Consider the following 22,815-nt stretch of genomic DNA (forward strand, 5'->3'; position numbering starts at 1 on the left):
TTCAACAGTTCATACTCAAGATGGTGTCAAGCTGTGTCTTGACCTGACTAGAGAGACCGGTAAGCAGACCAACAGACATGCATCAGGCAGGTAGGTGGACAGTGCCAATAGAGCTCATAAATATCCAGATAGATTAATGATAATTATGGCTCACTTCGGTTCACTTTTGCAATCTGTATTATGTGTTTCCCTCCAAACTGTCTCAAATCTGCACTGGTCTGTAACAGATATAAACATGTGGGTATCCCCTTATTTTCCCGTTTTGGGATTAACCAAAAAGCTTTTATGATTACATTTGGACAGGCATAGAACTTTTAGCTTAGTGCCCAGTTTTTCCCATTGGCTATCTAGGCTTATGAGTATTGACGGCTACTTAAACGCTTTACCTCATTCGCCACATTATGCCAATGGGCAGACGTTACTCTCCCCCTGTGATTCTCACTGACTGAGGTAGTTTACATAGGATTACCGCGGGATAATCCACACCCAGTATTTAGTGACATGAATCGCCATCTGTCCGCTGTTAGCGCTGTGAGAACAGAGCTGTTCCAGTTTTAAGATTGAAACGGAGAGACACACCATCCGGATGGTTGGTATTGTATCGAGGGTAAATTAATCAATAACTTCCATTTGAAACGGAAACTGATATTAACACGTTGTTTGCTAAACCGTAATGCGCATCTGATTCTTTGTCAGAAGAGTTGACACGAGGACAACGTGAAGGTGCAATGAGCAAGGTGACTCAATTAGGCTTTATACTTGATGAGGGTGCACGGTGGCAAGTAGACTATGTGAAGAATTTGTGTTTTTAAATCTGTTAAATGTGAGGCAAAACTGAAAAGTTGAATTTGATGATATATTTGCCGTATTTAACGGTATGTAAAACTGGGGTTTGAGTGCATGCCGAATGTCTCGCGTCTCCATTTGTCACACCTCATGCTTAGTTCACGCTTATCCTGCACATTATGCTACTTAATGTAGCCTAATTCACTACTGATACAAGCGCGAGGGTCAATAAGTACAAGGATATTTGTTCGTCATTTTGGCTTAAAGTCATTTGAGTCCATCGTAACAATTTGTTCTCCTCGTCTGACAGTTGTGATTTATTTACTCTTTTCAAGGGAACTGGGTGTCGTGTGAACTCATGATGAACTCATGCTGACTGCATGGAGACTCAGATAGGAACAGCACATCTTCAAGGAATTGGAGAAGAGTGTGTTTGTTGCTCCCTCCTGGACAGCCCCAGTATTGCCAGTGTCTACTCCAGCATTATCCAGAACATTCTTTAGTTCTGCTCAGATTACTCCAAACCAACAGCAGATACATTCCAACTCTACACCAGCTAACGTCCAGTGATCCAGCTGTATCTTGAAACATCAGCTGTGGTCCATTTCTACTCCATCTGTACTACTGTACAGCACAACCAGCTATGCTGTAGGATCTTACACCAGCACAGCTCTTCCTTCAGGTAGCTCCCCACTATACCAGCTACTAAACAACCAGCCACAACTATACCTCAACCAGCCTCCAGCCCCAAATGATGCGGACAGACAGTAAAGGCAGAAGTGCCTCTCCTCACAGGAACACCTACAAGACAGACTTCCACACCATCAAATGCTCCCTCGACACGTCGGCCATGACTCCACAACCTGCGGCAGGGAGTAAGCCTTCACTTAACACTCCTGTGGCCCCACCTACCCCTTCTTCCAACCAATCAGACCCCACAATGTCACACGTGAACATCAGCGGCACAGGAGGTGGGGGCCGGGTCCACTGCAGCAGGGGTAGCAAGATCAGAGACAACATCTTCCTCCAAATGGACAGCCAGCAGCAGCAGCACCACAAACCAGACGGCCGAGCAAGCACGTGTAAAACCCCCACTCCCCTCCTCTCTCCTCACCCTCCTCACCTCCCGTCTCTACCCTCTCCGCTGCCACCCAGATATGGACCCAGCTCCCCCTCCGCCTACAGCAGTGTAGCCAGCGTGTCCAGCCTAGACTCTTGCACACCAGAGAAGATGTCCCGGGCTGAGGAGATAGGAGAGATAGACAGAGCAACTCTTGCACAAAAGTTCTCTGTGGCCCGCAAGCTGTTTGAGACGAAGGTCATGGAGATAGGTTCAAAAGTAATCTCGGTGAGGGCGAGCAGGGGGTCTGTGGAAGGCAGAAGGGGGGAGGAAGAGGAGGATGAAGAGGAGGATGGGGAAGCATCCGTGAGGCAGTCGGAGGAGGAGTCAAACACACCAGCAACCAGTGGGAAGAAGGAAATGGGAGAGTCGTCTGACCTCCTTAACACACACACCTCCCCAACTGCCCATCCACCAACGGATTCCACGCTGACTTCGTCTCAAGACTGCATTAGTCCTGTCACTCGTACAGGGAAACATGTCGACTCCTCATCCCCCCCTTCGCCCAACACCCCTAGTTCAGCACACATCATCACCCCCCATTCTTTCACCCCCTCTGGTGACCCAAATTCTCCCTCTTGCTCTGAGTCTGACACATCGGCAACCACAGGAGAGGAAACTGAAACTAGGGGAGAAATGACTTTGGACCTAGACTTGAGCCATGGGGAAAGGTCAAGGGTGAGTACTGTGAGGGCGGAGCTGGTGAATGTAAAGAACGAATCATCAGAGAGCGATGGGGAAAAAGAGAGTGAAGGTTGCAAGGGAGAAGAGAGGCAGGGGGAGGAGCAGAATACCAGTGAAGACGAGGGACAGTTGGAGCAGAAAGAACAGGAGGAGGAGGGGTTTCTTGTGGAGGATGTGTTTGAGGAACCCAGCGTAGAACCAACAGCAGCATTTGAACCTGGTCTGGTAGAACAGAGAAGTGGAGAACCATGTCTTGTTGAGACCTGCGCAGTGGAACCTTCTGGAGAATGTCTGGAGCAGTGTTCTGCCGGTCTGCCTCATGATGGAGTGGAAAGAGAACAGGGGCCAGACAAGTTCCAACAGGTGACTGAACGGGGGGAGGGAACCATGGAGGAAGAAAACGGACGGCTTGGCTCAGGAACAGAGGAGTGCATCAAGACGGAGGCAGGCCAGAGAGAGACAGAGGAAGACAGGGAGGACAAAGGTCATGAAAGAAGACAGATGGAGGAGGTTGAGGCCAGTATGTTTAATCAAATCAAGGAAGGGAGTGAGGGTGGAAGGAAGGAGGGAGTAGATGGAGGGGAAGACGTCAACATGCTCAAGGAGGGAGCTGATGTGGAGGAGAGGGAGAAAGTTGAACGAAAGTGCAGTGAGACCATGAATGGAGAGGAGAGAGGCGAGGAGGAGAAGGGATCTGCTGTCCTCTGTGGGATCGAGAACAAGGCCTTTGTAGGTGACCGGGAAAGGGACGCAGAATGTGGCCACGGGGAGTGTGAATGTCATGGAGAGGCCCAGGAATGTTGTTGTGATCCTGGACAACCTCAATCTATGGAATACAAGGAGATGCCCGGTCTCCTCAAACTCTCGGACGAGGAAGAGGAAGAAGCCGGTGAGACGAGGAAGATCACGTTCTCCACAGCACCCATCAAAGTAAGTAAACATCTGTTCACACGGTGTGAGACAACAACAACATGGCCACCCTACACTCCCAGATACAGTGTGTTATGTGTTGGCCCAAACCTAATGTATATGATACAGGATCCCACACGCTCTGCCCTGTCAGGACCGCAGCTCTGTCAAAGCTGCTGTGAGGCAACAACCCAGGAACATTCCTCTCCCGTGTGTGTGTGTGTGTGTGTGTGCACGAGCATGCATACATGTTTGGTTACATAATTGACATAAGACGTCTTCTCCTCGTGCACTGCAGGAAGTCAGTAGCATATTTTCTTTGCCAAGCTTGGGAGAGAAGGAAGAACATTTAGTTTGAGACGGAGCTGGAAAATAACCTATCATTTTGAAACGAAATGACATGTTTGACCAGTGCAACTCTACTTTCTCTCCAGGACTCACTTTGGGAATGAGCTAGAACAGAACTGTGTGCGCATGTCTGCATGTGCGTTACTGTTTCCAGTCCCTCCTCACAGCCTAGTCTCACTATGAGATCTGCCAGTATAAACATGGGGCTGTAGTGTCAGTAGCTCCAGATGGCAACGCCTTCTCAGTCAGCTGCTAACAGAATGGCACGCATACACACACACACACACACACGCTCCTAATACTGACTAGACTTCCCTCTAACTTCATTTCCAACCATTTCCGCTTCATACAAATATTGTCCTTCTTGCTTTGTGTCAGGTGTTCAGTACCTACTCCAATGAGGAGTACGACCGCAGGAATGACGAGGTGGACCCAGTTTCGGCCTCGGCCGAGTACGAACTGGAGAAGAGAGTGGACAAGATGGATGTCTTCCCTGTGGAGATAGAGAAGGGTTTGTCTTTCCCTCACTTTGCCTTTACCGTTAACACCGTACTCCTCTTTGACGGAGACAATGTCTCATTTTTCTCTCTCTTTCCGTGTGTTTCTCTCTCTCTCTCGTTCTCTGTCTCTCGGTCTGTCTCTCTTGGTCTCTCTCTCATTCTCTGTCTCTCTCGGTCTGTCTCTCATGCTCCCCAGGAGAGGAAGGGCTGGGCATCAGTATCATAGGTATGGGTGTGGGGGCTGACCAGGGCCTGGAGAAGCTGGGGATCTTTGTTAAGACCATCACAGAAGGAGGCCCCACAGCCCTGGACGAACGGTAAGTCCTGCAGGTGGAGGTTTGTTTCCGCCAGGCTAACCCCCATGTGGGTGTTCCAAAAATAAGTGTGTGTGTGTGTGTCTCAGTATCCAGGTGAATGACCAGATAGTGGAGGTCGATGCGATCAGTTTAGTAGGAGTCACTCAGCTGTTTGCTGCCACAGTACTGAAGAACACATCAGGCATCGTCAAGTACGTACCGCATTTCTTTCAGTGGTCTGATTGGTCAATGCTTCTTTAACAAGATTGCGATTGGTTCCCAGTATTAGCTGCTCTGTACGTAATTGGGCGTTGTGTTCTTTTCAGGTTCTCCATTGGTCGAGAGAAGGTGGGGGTGGAGAGTGAGGTGGCACGGTTGATCAGTGAAAGTTTTGAGCAGGACAGACCGACTACACAGGTGTGTGTGTGTTTTGGTAGGAACAGAGGTGTGTATTGGTTCGATAGATGCATGAATGTGTTTTTCAGTGCATGTGCTGGACAGATCACCTTGTTTCTCAGGTGGGGAGAGCAGAGGAGGGAAGTGAGGAGGACGATGCTTCTATGATGAAGAAAGAAGAAGAGGAGGAGGAAGAGGAGGAGGAGGAGGAGGAGGAAGTGGAGGAGGAGGAGGAAGTGGATGTGTCTGTGCTGTCCGGTCTGGACACCCATCAACTCTGCCTCAGATACCTGCAGGTGTGCAATCCACCCATCAAGCATGGTTAACCTTTGATTCCTGAGTGCAGTCACCAGTTACAGGTGTGGCACCGTTTAGTGTGTGTTGTTGGTTTTTGTCTCCCTAGCTCCAGTCAAAGCTACAAAGCAGAACAGCCCAACTCTGCCAAGCTAGGGAGAAGGTAGGTCACCACCAGCTAGTCTGGTGTCACACACACACGCACACTAATACACACACCCCCCCCAACCCCCATAGAACAGTCTGACCCATTTATTTCTCCATGAAACGTCTGAGCCATTTGGATAGAGGCCCTGTTCCAAAACTCTTAATCACCTTCCCTCCTTCCTTTCCTGCCTTCTACTGGCCTCTGTCAGGTGATCACGGCTGTGACACAACTGGCTGGGCTGGGAGCCATGCTTCAGGAGCGCATGCTTAACCCAGACCTGTCTGTGTTACATCTGTCAACACCTCACGGGGGAAGGGCAGTGTCTACTTTGGTTGTGATAAATTTGCACAATTGTCAGAGCGAAAAAAAGAAAGAAAAAAGAAACCCCTGTTCCTGTGCTCCGTTTCTGGTCATCTCTACTGAGGATCATATCGGAAGCGAAGACGGGAGATTGTCCAGTGTGTCTAGTCCTTCCAGAGTGTGGGTGGTGATTGTGATTGGTGGTAGACGTGTTGCCGTCCTGTGTGCTCCAGGTGAAGGTGTGGGTGGAGCGACAGGCCTCCTGGGGGACTGAGAAGGCTGAGCTGGAGCAGAGAGCCGAGGACGGAGAGGAGAAGGCCCAGAAATTAGACAAGTACACTTGAATAAGTATTCAACCAATGTAGCAACCCGTGTGTCACGATATAGTGCAATACAGGATACTGTGTGAGGAGGATGATCATGATCTTATGACTGGCCCCGCCCCCCCCTCAGGTATTGGCAGGAGGCACAGACTCTGTGCAGGGTTGTGAGCCAGCGATTGTCTGATGCTCAGGGCCAAGCGGACACCCTGGAGGTGAAGTACACCAAGGCCAAGAGGCTGCTGAGGGAATACCAGAGCAGGTGAGACCCCCTGGGCCTCCAGCAGCCTGAGGGTGACCCCCGGGGCCTCCAGCAGCCTGAGGGTGACCCCCGGGGCCTCCAGCAGCCTGAGGGTGACCCCCGGGGCCTCCAGCAGCCTGAGGGTGACCCCCGGGGCCTCCAGCAGCCTGAGGGTGACCCCCGGGGCCTCCAGCAGCCTGAGGGTGACCCCCGGGGCCTCCAGCAGCCTGAGGGTGACCCCCGGGGCCTCCAGCAGCCTGAGGGTGACCCCCGGGGCCTCCAGCAGCCTGAGGGCCCACCAGCATCAGAGCTTCCTCTCAGCTGTTAGATGTCTAACTCAACCTCTCCCTCTGTCCCCGTGCAGACAGCGGGAGAGCGACAGGAGAGAGGCCGATCTGAGGCAGGAGATGGAGGAGAGTGAGGAGAGACACCGAGAGACAGTGGAGAGACTACAGAGACAGGTGTGTGTGTTTGTGTGAGATCTTTGTATAGCTGCACCTTCATAGCCAGTATAAGTTCTCAGTGTGGTTCCTCTGTTCAGGTAGCCCAGCTGGAGCGAGGGGAAGCCGTGTCCGATGGGAACAAGCATCCACCAGACACCCCGCCCACAGGTACGTCTCTGTGCAGCCACCCAGTCAGTTGTCCTTAGCCTCATCTCTGCCCATCTAAAGGTGTGCGTGCCTGTGTTTGGTCCAGACTGGAGTATTGCCGTGCCAGACACAGGCCGTCTAGACTCCAGTGCTCACAGAGCCAGAGCTCAGCTGGCCCAGAAAGCTAAACGGCACCCACCCTCTCGAGACAAACTCCGAGAGAGTTTTAAAAGACAGGTCAGCAACACACACAACACACACATGCACATACACACATACAGTCTCGCAAATGTAACTTGTTAGGTTGCGAGTTAGGTTGTGTTTGTAAATAATCTTTCTCTCTTTTGTAGGAGGGGGAAATGCAAAACTCAGAGGACGGGAAGCCGGACAGCCTATCCTTTCCTGTTCCCACACTAGGAGGGGTGCGGCTTAGAGGGAGTAGGAGTGACCACTCCAGCACCTCCTCCCTCTCAGCCCTCTCCTCCCAGACCCCCTCCTTCCTCTTGACCCCCCAGCAGAACGACCAGGACGTTATCACCCCTTCGTCCTCAGCGACGAGGAAATCGAAGAAGAAGTTTCCCGATTTCAGGTAGGGTCCTGTCCACCTGGAGACATTGTGGAGGAGGTAAGGGTCTCTCATCCAGTCTCGCAACCAACTCTGCTCTCGTGCCCCCTAGTGGCCTGCGCAAGTCACTCAGCCGACGAAGGAAGAGTGAGAAGGAGAACGCGGGAAGGTCCCAGAGCAGCACGTAGGCTACTGTGCTTAAAACACACACACACCTAGACTATCCCCCTTGATACATTTGTGTAATTCTGTCCCTATCTATTTTTCTTCTTCTTCCTCCTCCTCTGCTCTGTCTGGTCTGTCTCCAGGGGTTCATGTGGAGACCTGGTGGATGACACCAGCAGTGGAGTGTCTGCCTCCCTCTCCAACACCTCCATGCCCTCCTGCCTGCACTTCCCCTGGTTCGGGGAGCGAGGGAGGGAGAGGGCACGAGAGAAAGGAAGAGGGGAGGAGAGGGAGAAGCTTCGCTCGGTGTCCAGCAGCAGCTTACCGTACATGACCACCGGAGGCAGAGATCACGTGAGTGGAGATGTGAGATGAGCGCCCCCACACACACACGCAGGACACACGTTGTTATAGACAGGCTGTCTATAATTTTTTCAGAGTGTGGGATCACCTCTGCGCAGCTCTAGTTCTGGTGTGGTGGGGCTTCTGTCTGATCTCCCTCTCTCAGGGCACTCTCAAACTCTCACCTTTTCCTCCACTGAGGTGAGTCTCTATCTCTCTCTTTCAGTACTTTTACTGCTGGATCTTATCTTACTCAGTTGTGAGTTTGACATTTCTGTCTGTCTCACTCTGACATCCTGACAGTGTTTGGCATAAAGTACTTACATCTACAACCCCCTCCCCCTTCTCTCTCCAGACTCTGGACGATGACCCAATCCCTGCACACAACAACAACCAATGGCAAAACCGCCCCCTTATGGAATGGACCAATCAGCAAGTTTGTCTATGGTTGATGGGTATTAACATGGACCAATACACCGCCGAGTTCACCGCTAGAGGAGTGGACGGGCCACAGCTTCTCAGTCTAGACAGTGAAAAACTCAAGGTTGGTTATCCTGGAAGACGGTTACATTTACATTTAGTCATTTAGCAGACACTCTTATCCAGAGCGACTTACAGTAAGTACAGGGACATTCCCCCGAGGCAAGTAGGGTGAAGTGCCTTGCCCAAGGACACAACATAATTTGGCATGGCCAGGAATTGAACCAGCAACCTTCTGATTTATAACCTTGATTCCCTAACCGCTTAGCCATCTGACTCCCTGGTTACAGGGCGTGTCTCAGCAGTTACTGTGATATTAGACAAACAGGCCGGTGAGGCCTGAAGAGCCATGCTGATGATAATGCGTCTCTCTGTGTCTCCAGGCTCTGGGAGTGTGCAGCATGAGCGACCGCTCGGCTCTGAAGAGGAGGCTGAAAGACCTGAAGAGGAGGGAGGACAAAGAGAAGGAGAGGGAGAAGCAAGGGAAGGAAAGGGAGGTGAAGGAGAAGGAGGCTGCGGAAAAGGAGAGAGAGAAGAGGGGGAAGGAGGAAAAAGTCAAGAGCAGTGGTAAAAAAGTCAGGACCGAGTCTCTCTGCTGAGTCCCCGACCTCACGCATCCGATGGATGACCTCCGTGTCATCACACGCACGCACGCACACACACACACATTCCAAACCTGTGGTCTTCTAGATAGCTTTCTGCTTCAGAGTGGTTCTTTGTGGACCTACGGTTGTTAGTACCAGGTGTGTCCCTACAAGGCTGTAGCCAGAGTTGCATCACTCCAGGACTCAAACGAGATGTGCCCCTTCAGCACCATCAGGTCCACGCTGCAGGGAACAGGAGTTTGACATGCATTTTTACTTTACCAATGCTTGTGTCTTTTTAGTGTTGTAAAATAGGAATATCATGCTTATTCAAGCAATGGTTCGTCATATGAGCTGTAAGTGCTTTTAATGTATAAATAAATAATGTTTTAATTATACGTCACTGTCATCTTTCTGCAGCGACACGCTGTTCAACCCTCATGTCCGAATGAACTGCTAATACAATGACGAACATGACTTGACACAGTATGTAAAAACATTTATTTAAGAAAGCGTGGCATATTTTTCCGAATGAACTGCTAATACAATGACGAACATGACTTGACACAGTATGTAAAAACATTTATTTAAGAAAGCGTGGCATATTTTCATATTTTAAACATTTCATTCATACAGCCGCCCTATCTCAAGACAACTTTATTCTCCTCCAGTATTTACAAACGGAGTGCAGCATGTGGGCTGTTTGAGAGTCCATACATGAAAAGGATCTCCAGCCCTGGTGTTCAGTCTATCCTAACTTACTTCCCAGAGTTAATCTGTGGGAAAGGAAACTGTCAATGATGAGAATACTTGTTTTCAATAGTCTTTGAAGGATATTGAGTTAACACTGCACAGCCCCTCTAAGCTCTGCTCTCACATGGCCCCTCTGTATGAAAACCAACAGAAGCAAGAACACAACATTCATTCTGTCAGTGCTGATCTGCCTGATCCAGAGTGTAGCAAGACAGTCACTAATAAAGACTGGATTGTGGGATGGCAACTGTTAGTTTTTTTCATGCAGATAACCCAGACTGAAAGTCTATAAAATGAGTTTAAAAGTGTTAAAGCCTGCCCTGTTCTTGGGGATGATTATGATGGAGGTGGAACCGTTCAATCTAACATAAACGCAAAACATCCTTAAAATTATGAAGATGCATTGTGAAAATAATCTACTTAAAGGGTTCTTTGGCCAGTGGAGTAACAGGGCACACTCATACATCAAGAACAATAAATACACACATTTCAGTTAAAAGGAAAATATACAAAAACACTTTAAAAACCTCCATAAGAAACTGACGCCACAGGTCCAAAACAATGTCCAAAGTTCTGACTGACAGTAGTTGTGCAAAAGAATCTCAAACTCTTCCAGTGGTCCAATTGAAGATTATTATCAAAGTCAAACATAACTACAAAGCATTGAACCTCAAAGAGAGGTATTCTAATCAAGCTTTTTTTACATTCATTTTTTTTCTACATTTCCAACCGTGCAGATATTGTATAAGGGGTCTTAGAAAGTCATAAAAGGGGTGTGTTCAATTGGAACTCTTTTGGAAGGTTCAGGGGTTGGTGATCATTAGGAGTAGCTGTGGTTCTCCTTCCAGTTGGTCATCCAGGGCTTCTTCTCCAGGCTGCCATGTTTGTTCTTTGCTGGTTTTACATGCCTCTCCCCCTTCGCGATCCGCACGGCATTGTAACTGGGAACACTGTGGTCGTATTTGGAACGCTTAAAAAAGCCACACTGTGAAAGAGAAAAGAAATGAAATAGGTTAAGGAAGATAAGCTTGGTTTGAACTTGGTGGGGGGTTTTTTGTGGTCACTATAATGTTTGTCAGACTTTGTATCGAACACAACTGTAGGATACATGAGAAACAGAATGGACGGTAGAGATAAGAGGGAGGCGGTTGTAGATGAAAGCTAGTAGGAGAACTCTGCGTTCCTCCATGCAGAAAGTAAGGAGGTCTGATCATTGTGAGGCCTGTGGCCAGGCTCACAGAACAGGTACCTACAGACAGGAATGAAGGGATCTTTCCAGGAAAGGGAAGTGAAAGAGAGAGGCTGTTGTGACAACCACAGGCACAGACTTGCCCCAGGACACAAACATCCAACCCAAGGTGTTCATCAGACTCACAAGCTGTTCCTTCATCACCCACAACAAGCTCTGCCTCCCCAGCCATGCATTCAGACCATATGAACTCCCCAGCAACATGATGCACAGAAGATCTCAAGCACACATGTTACCCAGCAACCTGTGAGCTCATCACATTCACAGCATCATTACAGCAGCCGCCACCGTATCAACAGATGCCCCAGTCCATAGTTTCACGACTCAAGCATTGGAAGAAAGCATTGCCTGTCCAGCATGGGAGAGTTAGGCTGCCCCTGTCCCAGCACCCCCTCTGAAAGGACGGCACGGTAGACGGGTTTACCCACTGAATGAGACTGTCTCTTTTTCTCTCTATGCATCTGACGTCAGTTTCTCTTTGTCTGAGGGGGGGACATCCTCTTTGTTTTTGTTCCCGAAGAAACCACACTGAGGAGAGGGAACGCATTAGAGAGTGTGTGTGTGTGTGTGTGAGTGTGTGTGTGAGTTTACGTGTGTTACACACGTGTGTGTGTGCCCATATGAGAGATTAGTGTCAAGTACTTGAGACTGTGTGTGTGTTCCTTACCTTCCAGAGCAGGAAGACCAGCAGGCCCAGCAGGAGCAGGCCCAGCAGAATGGCCACCAGGATGATCCACCATGGCATGCCTCCCAGCTGGGCCGCACGGCGCTCTGGGAACACCGTCAGCCTCACCTAGGGGACGGACACACAGACGGACACACAGACGGACACACAGACGGACACACAGACGGACACACAGACGGACACATAGACGGACACATAGACGGACACACAGACGGACACATAGACGGACACACAGACGGACACATAGACGGACACACAGACGGACACATAGACGGACACACAGACGGACACACAGACGGACACACAGACGGACACACAGACGGACACACAGACGGACACACAGACGGACACATAGACAAACACAGTCAACCATGAGGAAACATATTGTCTTGATACTAATATTATTCCCACATGAGAAACAGCAGTGGGCAGACACCGAAACACCACAGAACTACAGTATAGATACACAGGCAGTACATGTAGAGCAGGGATGTCCAATCAAAATTGGTTCTGTCCGATAGGTTTTCCTTTCAACCCTGATCTAGCACACCTGATTCTAATAATTAGCTGGTTTACGAGTCATTTGTTGTTTGTTATGACTAGAGTACTGAAGGATCTCCAGGAGGGTAGATTTCCAGAAGCAGGGTTGGACAGTGTATGATGGTGTCTATGATAAGGTACCTGAGTATCGGAGTTTTTCAGGACAACGTTCTGGGCCGTGCCTTCAATATGGAGAGTAGCCTTCACCAGCAGATCCAGATAGTTGAGCTTGGAAAAATCCTGTAGAATAGATTACAGTTGAATCAAACGTACAAATTTAAACTTGCATTTGAAATATTGACACTATTGACAGCTATATTTGATATCTGCTGCACCTCTGAGCAGTGTTCCCATGGGGGGGAGAAACTAAAAGCACTACGAAGCAGCTGCAGTGGTGCTGATCGCTCACCTCCAGGAAGGTGCTGTTCCACAGGCGAGAGTGGAGCGTGAGGTGTGCATTACTGTCAAAGTCCTGCAGGGGGCAGCGAAGCTCCACACACGTCGCACCGCTGCCGCACGACTACAACAAGACAGCAAGAGCGAACTCAGATCAATCCTAAGATTCTTATTGACTTCAGAAGCCGAGGTGAATATGCTTGACCTGTGACAGACATTTGCGTGCGTGCATGGGGATGGGAGAGCAGGAAAGCAGGACTACCAGAGTTGCGTATTTCCTCTGGTCAGTCAGCAGTGCTATGGATCCCTCTTGGTTTGTGTCCTCTATGGCACGCCTCTTCCTTATCGTGGTGCTTGGCTCCTAAACACACCCGAGATTCACACACACACACACATAAATGTTAACCTAAGTTACTTATGTTTACCAATCCACTCGTTTATATACAATTCATTGGGCAATATACAGCATTGTTGTTTCAATAGTTCTTTGGAGAAGTCGAGCATTGGCCTGACCTCTTTGACTGTTTTGAGGTGGTTGATCTCTTTCTGCGGAGAGCAGTTGACTTGACCCAGACCTGATGAGTCCACCTTCATCAGGTACAAGAGCCACTTCCCATCGGTCGTCTCCTTTGGCCATTGGATGATGAGGGATGCTGTGCCAAAAGATTTCAAAGGCTTCCCTAGGTTGGATACCTGTTGGTTAAAGTCAAAGATAATATTGTCAAAAATGTATGTCAAGTGTTTATTTAGCAGACACTTTTCTAACTAATGAATGGAGATAAACAGAGAAAATTTGGAGTCAAATGAATCCATCAGACTAACCTTGAACTGGAACCTAATGGCGCTGCCGATGTCACTCTCTGTCTTCATGTCACTTTCACCTTTCACGACTCCACTGAAGGAGACCTGGGAGGGCTGGGCCTGCCTGAAGCACAAGCACACTGCTGACACTGCTGCTGCTGGTGGTGTGTGTGTGTGTGTGTGTGTGTGTGTGTGTGTGTGTGTGTGTGTGTGTGTGTGTGTGTGTGTGTGTGTGTGTGTGTGTGTGTGTGTGTGTGTGTGTGTGTGTGTGTGTGTGTGGTAAGTACCAGCAGTGCATGGAACCCTGTCTTACCCTGTGATAGACAGCAGCAGCTCAATCTCCACCTTGGCCTTGGCTTTGACCATCTCCATTTTCTGCTGCTCACTTGTCCTATAGGATCAGGGGGTCAGCACAGGTCAAAGTCAAACCCAAACTAACTCACATGCTATACAAACCAGGACTACTGTACTCACGTTTTCAGTTTCAGGTCGATCTCTAGCTCTGTGACATCGAGAGAGATGCCTCCTGTACTTAGGATAATGTAGAAGGTCACCTGGACACACAATTCACGAACAGATTAGTCCTAGTTTGTATCTTAAAAGCATGACAGAGCAACATGACTTCTGGAGGTTCCTGACAAAGGGGAGCAGATGAGGTGGTCTTATTCAGCAATTCTGTCTGCTCTTGCTCTCACCTCAGAGTCTTTCTTGAATGGGTTCCCCAGGTCACAGTTCGTCTGAGAGCCATTCGTATTTGCAACGCAGGACACCTGACGCTCCTGCAACCCACAACAACAGCCAATCAGAGCGGAGTACAAAATTGAATTAGCACAAAGAGAATTGTCCTAATTGTGTGCGTGTGCTTTCGTGTGTTAGAGAGAGAAAGAGAGAGAGAGAGAGAGAGGTGAGAGGAGAGAGAGAGAGAGAGAGAGAGAGAGAGAGAGAGAGAGAGAGAGAGAGAGAGAGAGAGAGAGAGAGAGAGAGAGAGAGAGAGAGAGAGAGAGAGAGAGAAAGAGAAAGAGAGAAAGGCTTACACCAGTGGAGCGGGAGGCGGAGTAGGACAGGGAGGGGGGGAAGGAGGCAATGAGAGCAGCCTCGTAGGCATCATCTCCATTCTTATTGGTCACAGTGATCTCTAGGGCGATATCCTTCGGGTCACTAAGGGAGACCACTGGAACTCCATCCTTACTGCAGAAACACACAGACACATGAGAACTTTGGTCTCATTGCTTGTCTTAACCAAAAAAAAAAAATGGCAAGGTTTACTTACATAGCTAGTGGAATGAAGACATCTTTGTTGTGTTCTTTAGAACAGAAACGGTACTCCATCTTTAAGTTACTCTGACACTTATTATCACTGCCACAGCCTTCCTTCAGGAAATTCACCTACACACACACACACACACACACACCAGAGAAATCCAGATTGAATGGAAACACCTTCTACCATTTACTTCCTAGTCAAACCCACTGGTATGCCCCCCCATATGAGCGTGTGGGGTTACTGTGGGGTTACCTCAGCGGTGATGGGAGTGTTGGAGTCCAGGATGGGCGGCAGCTGAGGGAGGGAGCTCTGCCTCCGTCTCCGATTGGACTTCTGTATCTCCACGGAAACGTCAATCGGGATTCCCCTCAGCTTGTCCTTGATGTTGTCCTGGAGAACAAACGACAACGACGGGGGTGAATGCAGGCGTGCAAATGGGAGGAGGGGGGTACGAGAGGGAGGCGTGATGGGAGAGTCCAGTACCTGCAGAGTGAGTTTCTGAATGATGCACTCCTTCTTGCCCTGGACACTGAGACTGAGCTGTCCGGTGGACTTATAACCAGGGTCAGTATTAGACTGTGTGGAGAAGGTGACTCTAGAAGGAAGACCTTGCTTCTTCCGCTCACCCTCCACTGCAAAGGAATACTCCACCACTGGCGGGAGAGAAGAAGGGAGGGAGGGAGGGAGGGAGGGAGGGAGGGAGGGAGGGAGGGAGGGAGGGAGGGAGGGAGGGAGGGAGGGAGGGAGGGAGGTACATTCATTAAGGGAGATATCGGATGGTTGAGAGAAAGAGTGAGACATCCTGACAGACTTTCTCTTCCATGGGAGGTTTGAGAAGGAAGGACTTTGAGTGTTGTTGTGTAAAAGTACTGTGGTCTTACCTAGTCCAGGGTTGTAGGTCTTGGGGTGGGCTGTGTAGGAGAAGCAAGCCTCCACCTCCAGACTGAAACACACAACTTCAGGGTCACACATGGTTTTGAGGTAGCTTTACACTCAAGATCACACATCAGCACACACAAACAAACAAACTGACCAGATTTTGTCACCACAGTTCTTCTTAGTGAGGTCAAGCTCCTTTGGCTTGATTGTGACAAGCTTTTCTATGTTAACGACTGGTCGAGCCCTGAGATGAAAGACGAAATATCACTTTAAGGTCCAACATTGGAGGAGTCAGACAAATCACTTGTTGACATATTGTTGCTATGCTTACCTGTAGACCAGCACAGAGTCGGAGAGTGAACCAACAGCCAGGTCTGGGTAGGAGTTTAAGTCCAGGTCCATGTTCCCTGCCAGGGAGTAGCCAAACAGTTTCATATTCGGCTGTCCTGCCAGAATCTAGGATATGCACACACACACGCACACAAACATACAGAAATCACACAACTGTGTCAAATGTTAATGATTTCAAACAATCGAAGAGGCATTAGAGCTAGATTATTTCAGCATTGAGGTCAAGGGTCAGGGGTCAAGACTTGGTACCTGTGTTGGCTTGGTGTTGATCCCATTAGCAGTGCCATGGTAGATATAAACATTTCCTTTCCCGTTATTGTCGTAGGGAGCCCCAACAGCTATGTCTGTGAGACAGATAGACAGACGTCAAACACTGTGTGTCACCTTTTCAGAACTATGGTATAACCATAACCTTCATAACTGTACACAAAGACATAGTGGACGCACACCAATGGTCTTTTTCTGACACAGTAACACACTCTCTGCTCACCCTGAAAGCCATCTTGGTTTAAGTCTCCAATGTTTTCAACAGCCAATCCAAACATGGAATCCCGAGGCCCGTCTATCCTGGTAGGCTTTATCTTATCCCAGACTCCTCCCTTGTTGACGTACGCATAAACGGCTCCGCCCACCTCTCCGTCCTTCTCAAAGTACTGAGGGGCTCCCACCACAATGTCCTCCCAACTAGAGGCAACAGGCACACACAAACGCCTATGAATACAGTGCATAGGTGTTTTTGTGCTCCTGTTTGTGTGTGCCTGTCGTGCGTTTGTGTGTGCCTGTCGTGCGTTTGTGTGTGCAGCCGTCGGCGTGTTTTGTCGTACCCATCTCCGTTCAAGTCCACCACGGTGAGATCGTAACCAAACGAGGACGCTAGCCCCTCCCCCTGCAGGAAGTACTCAGGCACCAGCATGTTGCCCTTATCCAAATTTTTCTTTAGCAACAACACTGACCCACTGTGATGGGCTCTTGGGGCCCCAGCAACAATGGTCAGGTGACCTTTCTTGGTTAGGCTCTTCCCTGAGTCCAGAGAGAAACCTGGTGGGATAGACATACAGTACATTTACATCACTCACTGTCATCTGTTGTTTAGTTTGTCAGCTAGTCAGTCAGCCAGACAGAATGTCAGACAGTTAAACAGTCAGTCAGCCAGACAGAATGTCAGACAGTTAAACAGTCAGTCAACCAGACAGAATATCAGACAGTGAGACAGACAGTTGGTGTGAGCACATGCTCTAGGTGAGGCTGCGTTGTCAATATTGGATGCACTCATCATGGATGTACATGAATCAACCTACAATATTCAAACGTGCATGAAACTCAACTGAAACAAAGGAAAAAAACTAACACACACAAGTTGAGCCTCCGATGGTCAATACAAACCAATGTATCACTGATGATGATGTGCCGTGACGTATGACCAATGATGACGTGCAACAACAATTAAGATCGGTGTTATAAACCGTAAACTCAAACAAACCTAAATAGCTATTAGGTGTCACATCTGTCACCATAGAAACCTGAGGAGGTAGTGACTGGTATACAAACTGATCAGGGCTGGAGCTGGATACACTGGTCATGAAGACCACACCTGAACACACACAGATACACACCTGAACACACACACACTGCTTCTGCAAATACACACAGAGACACATCAAGCAGGCTGTATTTTCAGAGAACAGCTGCAGAGTATCTTCTATCGCCTTCCCTACTCTAATCCTGAACAAGATCAGCTTTCAGAGCACCAGAGATGGAGGGATGAAGCTGGAGAGAAGGAGAGGAAGAGGAGGAGACAAAGGTGGAGACGTACCCAGGTAGCTGCTGGACGGGACAGGGACAAGGTCGGGACTTTGACTGTTCTCACCCCCCACCTCAAAGGGTCCGTCGTCATAGATACCCATCTCCAATAGAGTGGAGTTCTTCTGCTCAATACGCACCATACCTGGGAGGGGAGAGGAGAGGAGAGGAGAAGAAAGGAAAGGAGGGTATGGAATGAAATGGAATGGAAATGCCAGGAGTATGAGGAAAACCTCAACACAATAATGGAAAATGTAATGTACCTAATCAGATTACAAAAACAATGTGACTGGAAAAGAATCCAATTGGGAAATCAAATGATAACCATGCGATAAAAATTAAAAAAAATCACATTACAAGTCATGTAGTCAGTCATTAGTATCTAACCCTAATCTTATTGCCTACACACATATACATATGTATTACATTCCCCTGCACACTCCCCCCCCCCCCCCCTGTATACCTTTCCAGTTGTATACTCCAGGAGCCCCAAATATGAGGTAGTGGTAGTCTTTGGTGAAAGCGGCAGATATGCCCTGCTGACAGTAGCCATACAGCTCATGGCCGCGCCCCCGTCCCTCGCAGAAGCGCCAGTTCCCATTGTCCTCGGATGAGGAAAAGGTCAGGTCCTGACTCATCACGTAGCAGCGCCCGGTGATGTCACGAGCCTCCTGGGACGATTTCACGAAGCGACGGATTTCGTATCGGTGGGCGCAGGTCTAGGGAAGAAGACAGATCAGTTCACACACACTTTAGGCGGTATGGTCTACAAATGATACACACACACACACTTACCACAATCTTGCCCCCTGGTCCTTGACTGTTCACTGTCACGCCCATCCACTGATTCTCCTTACTTTCTTTAGTTGGGTCCTCTGAACACACCAAAAAACACACGCACACAGACCAAGAAACGTGGTGTTATGTCTATTGAAGTTATCTTGGGACACAGGCCGTACGGTTGATACATGTAAAGTACTGTTGGTGTCAAAGGAGAGCTCACCTGTATTGTCAAACTCCACCCTCTTGCAGGAGGAAGAGGATGTGATGTCACAGTTGTATAGCCCTCCAGTCACCTGTGCTATTTGACCCTTTAGGGCCTTGGCCTTCGGTGATCCAACAAGCAACCTGGAACACACACACACACAGTCAGTGGCTGAGAATGCTATTGCCTACCTGATACATAAGATGCAATTGCTTAGGAAGGAAGTTTATACCCCAGTTAGACCTTGTAGGTTTATAGATCTGTCCCAGTCTTAGTCCCAAAACCTGTACCATGGTGGCTTGTTGTACATCATCAACCACATCAACCTTATTCACTGTCAGACTACCTCACCGAGGTCTTCCTGCTGGTTAAACCACACAGACCAGTGTGACGTGCCTAAACACGCATACTCACTCACACACACACAGTCAAACAGGCCGCTGTTCCATGCCATTTTTAGTTTAAAAAAAACTTTCAACTGCTTGGTTGAACAGAGCTCAGACTCACATAACATCCACACAGGACACACACACACCTACTAACACACACTTAAGACACTTACAAACCCACAGACGTTCACACTCTGGTGAACACAGACACACAGGCTCTCTGTGAAGCGAGGACGGGAGATGATGCCCTGCATCTCCTGGCTCTCCTAGGGCTCTACAGTTCCCCTCAGCGTGTCACAGTCACACAAGCCAATCACTGACCTGCTTCAAGCTGCATCAACTGATGCATTGTGGGATGTTATAGAGAGAGCAGCACTAAACATGCAAGCCCATCAATGCCCCTGTGTTCAACACATGCATATACCTACTACTAGTCCTGTGCATCACACTGATTCACAGTGAAGGTCAGGTGATGAACTCTATGCTTCCATAACTAATTTAATAACATGACAAACCTGACAGAGGAGCCCACAGAATCTCACCCATTCAAGTGTTCATGTTAGAAGCCCTACTATATCCCACGGTTGAAATGTTTTATGACATTAAAGACAAACACAATACTTTGGTTACAGACCTTATTCAGACATCTATAATAATCTGTGTGCGCATGAGGTTTTCAAAGGGGAGTATTATGTATTCAGTTTACAGTTGAGAGTACTGTAATCATCGCATTAGAAGACCTGAACTCTTCCATCGTGTCCAGAGAGAAAGAGAAAGAGAGACATAGAGAGAAACAGGATCCATAGATCAGTGGAGTTGTCATCCACATAGGGGGTTTGCACAGTACTGACACCCTGATCTTCATGGGACCAGAGTGAGGGACAAGATATCATCTACCTCCTTCAATATCTCATCATGGCCTTAACCATATTGAAATATGCATGGTCGCTGTAATCTTTCTTATACCAGACCATTTCTTTGATGTTCTTCATTTGGAGAAAGACTCCTGTTCAGGTAAGGAGAATATTTCGGCAGCCTTAAAGACACAGGAAGTCAAGAGAATAGCAGGAAGAAACCCTGCCACACCATACTGCACTCTGAAAAACATCAAGAAGTGCAGTTCTTTTTTTCCACTTGATCATTACTTATAATACTTATCGGGCTGAACTAAGCATACCTTACATTTCGTACACACAGCAGCTGAACAGATCCATTGTATTATATTTTGTCATTCATCTCCTAACTGTGTGATCCTGTTCTGGAGTCTGACTGAGAGCCGTGTAGCCCAGTGGGCCTCTGACAATGATACCGCTGTTTATCTAATCACTCTGCAACTGTACAGGAAGCTTCAGCAGGCTGCCCACATGTACAGGAAGGTGCAAGACAAACATGCAGTGTGTGTGTGTGCGCGCGTGTGTGTGCGTGCGTGTGTGTGTCTTTTTAGGGACAAAGGCATGAAACACACAAACACAGAGACAGCGCTGCGAACAGAACCACGCAGAAGAGCAGGAACACATCCCATTGAGGGCCTGTTTTTGTTCAGCAGCTCCCTGGCTGCCTTCAACACCCTAGCATGTTGCCTGGTGACAGCAGATCCACATCAACTGGAGATTCCACATCCAAATGGGTTGCAGAGCCATCCCAGAGTGGTTGGATCGTCACCGGATTCTGAACCCTCCCAGAACACTGCGACTGCCAGGGTGTGTCTGGTTCTCAGGCAGGGCTCACGCAAACCCCAGAGACTGCTGTGGTTGGCTAACAGGGGAGTGCAGGCACAGATGTTACCTTGATTTATAGCTCTCCACATTCCTTCTGCCATAACTTCTCTCCCCTCCTTTTCACTCTCTCTCTCTCTCCCTCGGCTTTGATGTTGTCTAACCTGAGCTAACCTGGCTTAGGCCAGGGCAGAGGGGGAGGGAAGGAAGGGGGAGCGAGGGAGGAGGGAGGGAACAGGGCTGGCCTAGCTCACTACCCAATCCTTTAACAGATCAGGCGGTGCACATTCAGTACTGTGTGTGTCGTGTAAAGGTTTATATTCAGTGTAGTTTGTTCCCAAAGGTCTTACACTCACTTCTGAATTCTGACCCCTGAGACACCTAGCTCAAGCCCTGGGCTCATGCCCTAGACCCTAACCCTCAACTAGAGGCCCAGGAAAGTTGAGGGAATCTCGGTTTTACAACCTCATACACACCAAACCCATATTATCAAACACACATGACACGTGTGTGTGGCAGACACAAACACACTGTAGCCAACTCCCTCTTCCATTGCAGGTACATCAAATACACACCTGTGGGGCATGGATGTGTAACAGACTCAAATTGACACACCTTGGGTGTGGCACAGGGGCATGACTAACCTTTCACACACAGACGACGAGACACACACTTCAGACACACACACTCCTAAAGGTAAGCACAGAGATGAAACCCAACCCTAACCCTCACTGACTCAAGAAAGGATTTATTGTTAATTGCATAAACTATATTACAGTGAGATGAAAAGTAATCTGCACAGTGAAGCAGTGCAGGGCGGAGAATATTGAGTTAACATGGAAGCTGGGCATAACACAGGAAGGATTCAGCACTGCACACCACTGTGTTTAGTACCTCAGACAATGTACTGTCTAACACACAGTTACAAAAGACTTAGGATACCTCAGTGCTCTCTACATACACACAATCTATCTACACACTGCATGCATCATTCAACTCATTACAGTAACACCAGGCACTCTCACACACTTTCAGCTTTACTTGAAACATTATGTTCTGTTAACTCGCAGAACACTAATACTGTTTATTTCAGTCTCTTTCTCTGGCATGTCACTCTAGAATTCTTTCTACAAAAACCCCATGCTAATACCCACGTGTCTTTCATTTGGACACAGTATAAAACTGGACCAGAAAATGCCAGTGTGTGTGTGTGTTTGTGTGTACATGTGTGTTAGATCTATTAATGGCATACAAATTACCAATATCAACAAATGTTAGACTTGAATAAGTTTAACTCCAATGCACTGCAATAATACAATATGTCTTGATTTTGGGCTTCAGAAATGCATTAAAACATCTGGATGCAGATAAGATTAAGTAATTGAGGTAGGTTACAATTTGGAGTGAGTTAAGTTGAACTGTGAGGGACGCGCAGAGGCGTGCGCGAGCTTGCACCCTTCTGAGCAAGTATAATAAAATCTAACAATAATTAACCTGTGAAGGAAAAACATGGCGCACGAAGAATAATCAACAAAAGTTCATGGAAACTACACAGAAACAAGAACTTCACAAATGCTGAGTTACACCACGGAGCTCATAATGTCACTTACATTCTCTTATCAACCGGCTTCAACTGCCTGTGCATTGCGAGAGAAAACCCGAAAAGGCTCCCGGGGTCTCCAGTCTTTTGGATGACATTCACGGTGTCCAGGTTGAATGCTGACAATCGACTCCATTCCAGGATAAAAACAAATGACAGAGAGTAGACGTACAGTATCCGCCTCAACTCCATGATGGCAACTGTAATGATTATACTAATTTAACACTTTCTAGTAAATGACTCCACCGGCTTCTCCGTGACTATGGGCTGGTACTGTACACGCGCTTACTGGGAGATATGTTCTATCTGCTGGGGGGTGGCTTATGGTCCACTTGAAGGT

At 48.3% G+C, this 22,815-nt stretch overlaps 2 protein-coding genes across 3 annotated transcripts; one reads left to right on the plus strand and one right to left on the minus strand.

Moving 5' to 3' along the window:
- The first annotated feature begins 1,537 nt into the window (after positions 1 to 1,537).
- LOC136958874 (neurabin-1-like) lies at positions 1,538 to 9,445 on the plus strand. The gene is made up of 17 exons (XM_067253000.1): positions 1,538 to 3,520; positions 4,226 to 4,358; positions 4,544 to 4,664; positions 4,751 to 4,855; positions 4,970 to 5,060; positions 5,162 to 5,335; positions 5,443 to 5,496; positions 6,015 to 6,115; positions 6,235 to 6,363; positions 6,707 to 6,803; positions 6,884 to 6,953; positions 7,039 to 7,169; positions 7,283 to 7,521; positions 7,610 to 7,681; positions 7,806 to 8,016; positions 8,360 to 8,548; positions 8,868 to 9,445. The coding sequence occupies exons 1-17, from the start codon at positions 1,538 to 1,540 to the stop codon at positions 9,081 to 9,083; spliced, it is 4,116 nt and encodes a 1,371-aa protein (XP_067109101.1). The 3' UTR covers positions 9,084 to 9,445.
- Positions 9,446 to 9,633: 188 nt separating this feature from the next.
- LOC136958943 (integrin alpha-6-like) lies at positions 9,634 to 22,745 on the minus strand. 2 transcript variants are annotated; one of them, XM_067253101.1, is made up of 26 exons: positions 22,486 to 22,745; positions 18,790 to 18,914; positions 18,582 to 18,661; positions 18,250 to 18,505; positions 17,800 to 17,931; positions 16,811 to 17,024; positions 16,477 to 16,670; positions 16,236 to 16,330; positions 15,967 to 16,091; positions 15,790 to 15,879; positions 15,638 to 15,699; positions 15,240 to 15,409; positions 15,009 to 15,146; positions 14,763 to 14,878; positions 14,527 to 14,680; positions 14,188 to 14,271; positions 13,967 to 14,046; positions 13,806 to 13,883; positions 13,514 to 13,616; positions 13,205 to 13,384; positions 12,954 to 13,052; positions 12,705 to 12,815; positions 12,437 to 12,535; positions 11,738 to 11,863; positions 11,499 to 11,598; positions 10,666 to 10,806 (listed from the first exon to the last, which is right to left on the minus strand). In XM_067253101.1, exons 1-25 carry the CDS (start codon positions 22,665 to 22,667, stop codon positions 11,524 to 11,526), a joined length of 3,168 nt encoding a protein of 1,055 aa, XP_067109202.1. In that variant the 5' UTR covers positions 22,668 to 22,745; the 3' UTR covers positions 10,666 to 10,806; positions 11,499 to 11,523. The 2 variants fall into 2 exon arrangements, with proteins under 2 accessions (XP_067109200.1, XP_067109202.1); XM_067253099.1 differs by lacking the exon at positions 11,499 to 11,598 and having other exon boundaries at positions 9,634 to 10,806.
- Positions 22,746 to 22,815: the final 70 nt, after the last annotated feature.

Source organism: Osmerus mordax, chromosome 16 (assembly GCF_038355195.1).
Source record: "Osmerus mordax isolate fOsmMor3 chromosome 16, fOsmMor3.pri, whole genome shotgun sequence".
Classification (NCBI taxonomy): Eukaryota; Metazoa; Chordata; class Actinopteri; order Osmeriformes; family Osmeridae; genus Osmerus; species Osmerus mordax.

Bases quoted from the DNA above. Each gene is read 5' to 3' on its own strand.
- LOC136958874 (XM_067253000.1), top strand. From the start codon at position 1,538: ATGATGCGGACAGACAGTAAAGGCAGAAGTGCCTCTCCTCACAGGAAC. The intron at 7,682-7,805 runs GTAGGCTACTGT...GTCTGTCTCCAG, and splicing joins GGAAGGTCCCAGAGCAGCAC to GGGTTCATGTGGAGACCTGG. The intron at 8,549-8,867 runs GTTGGTTATCCT...CTGTGTCTCCAG, and splicing joins TAGACAGTGAAAAACTCAAG to GCTCTGGGAGTGTGCAGCAT.
- LOC136958943 (XM_067253099.1), bottom strand. From the start codon at position 22,667: ATGGAGTTGAGGCGGATACTGTACGTCTACTCTCTGTCATTTGTTTTT. The intron at 14,047-14,187 runs GTGAGAGCAAGA...TTGTGTGTCCAG, and splicing joins CATTCAAGAAAGACTCTGAG to GTGACCTTCTACATTATCCT. The intron at 13,617-13,805 runs GTAAGACAGGGT...CTTGTGCTTCAG, and splicing joins CTGCTGCTGTCTATCACAGG to GCAGGCCCAGCCCTCCCAGG.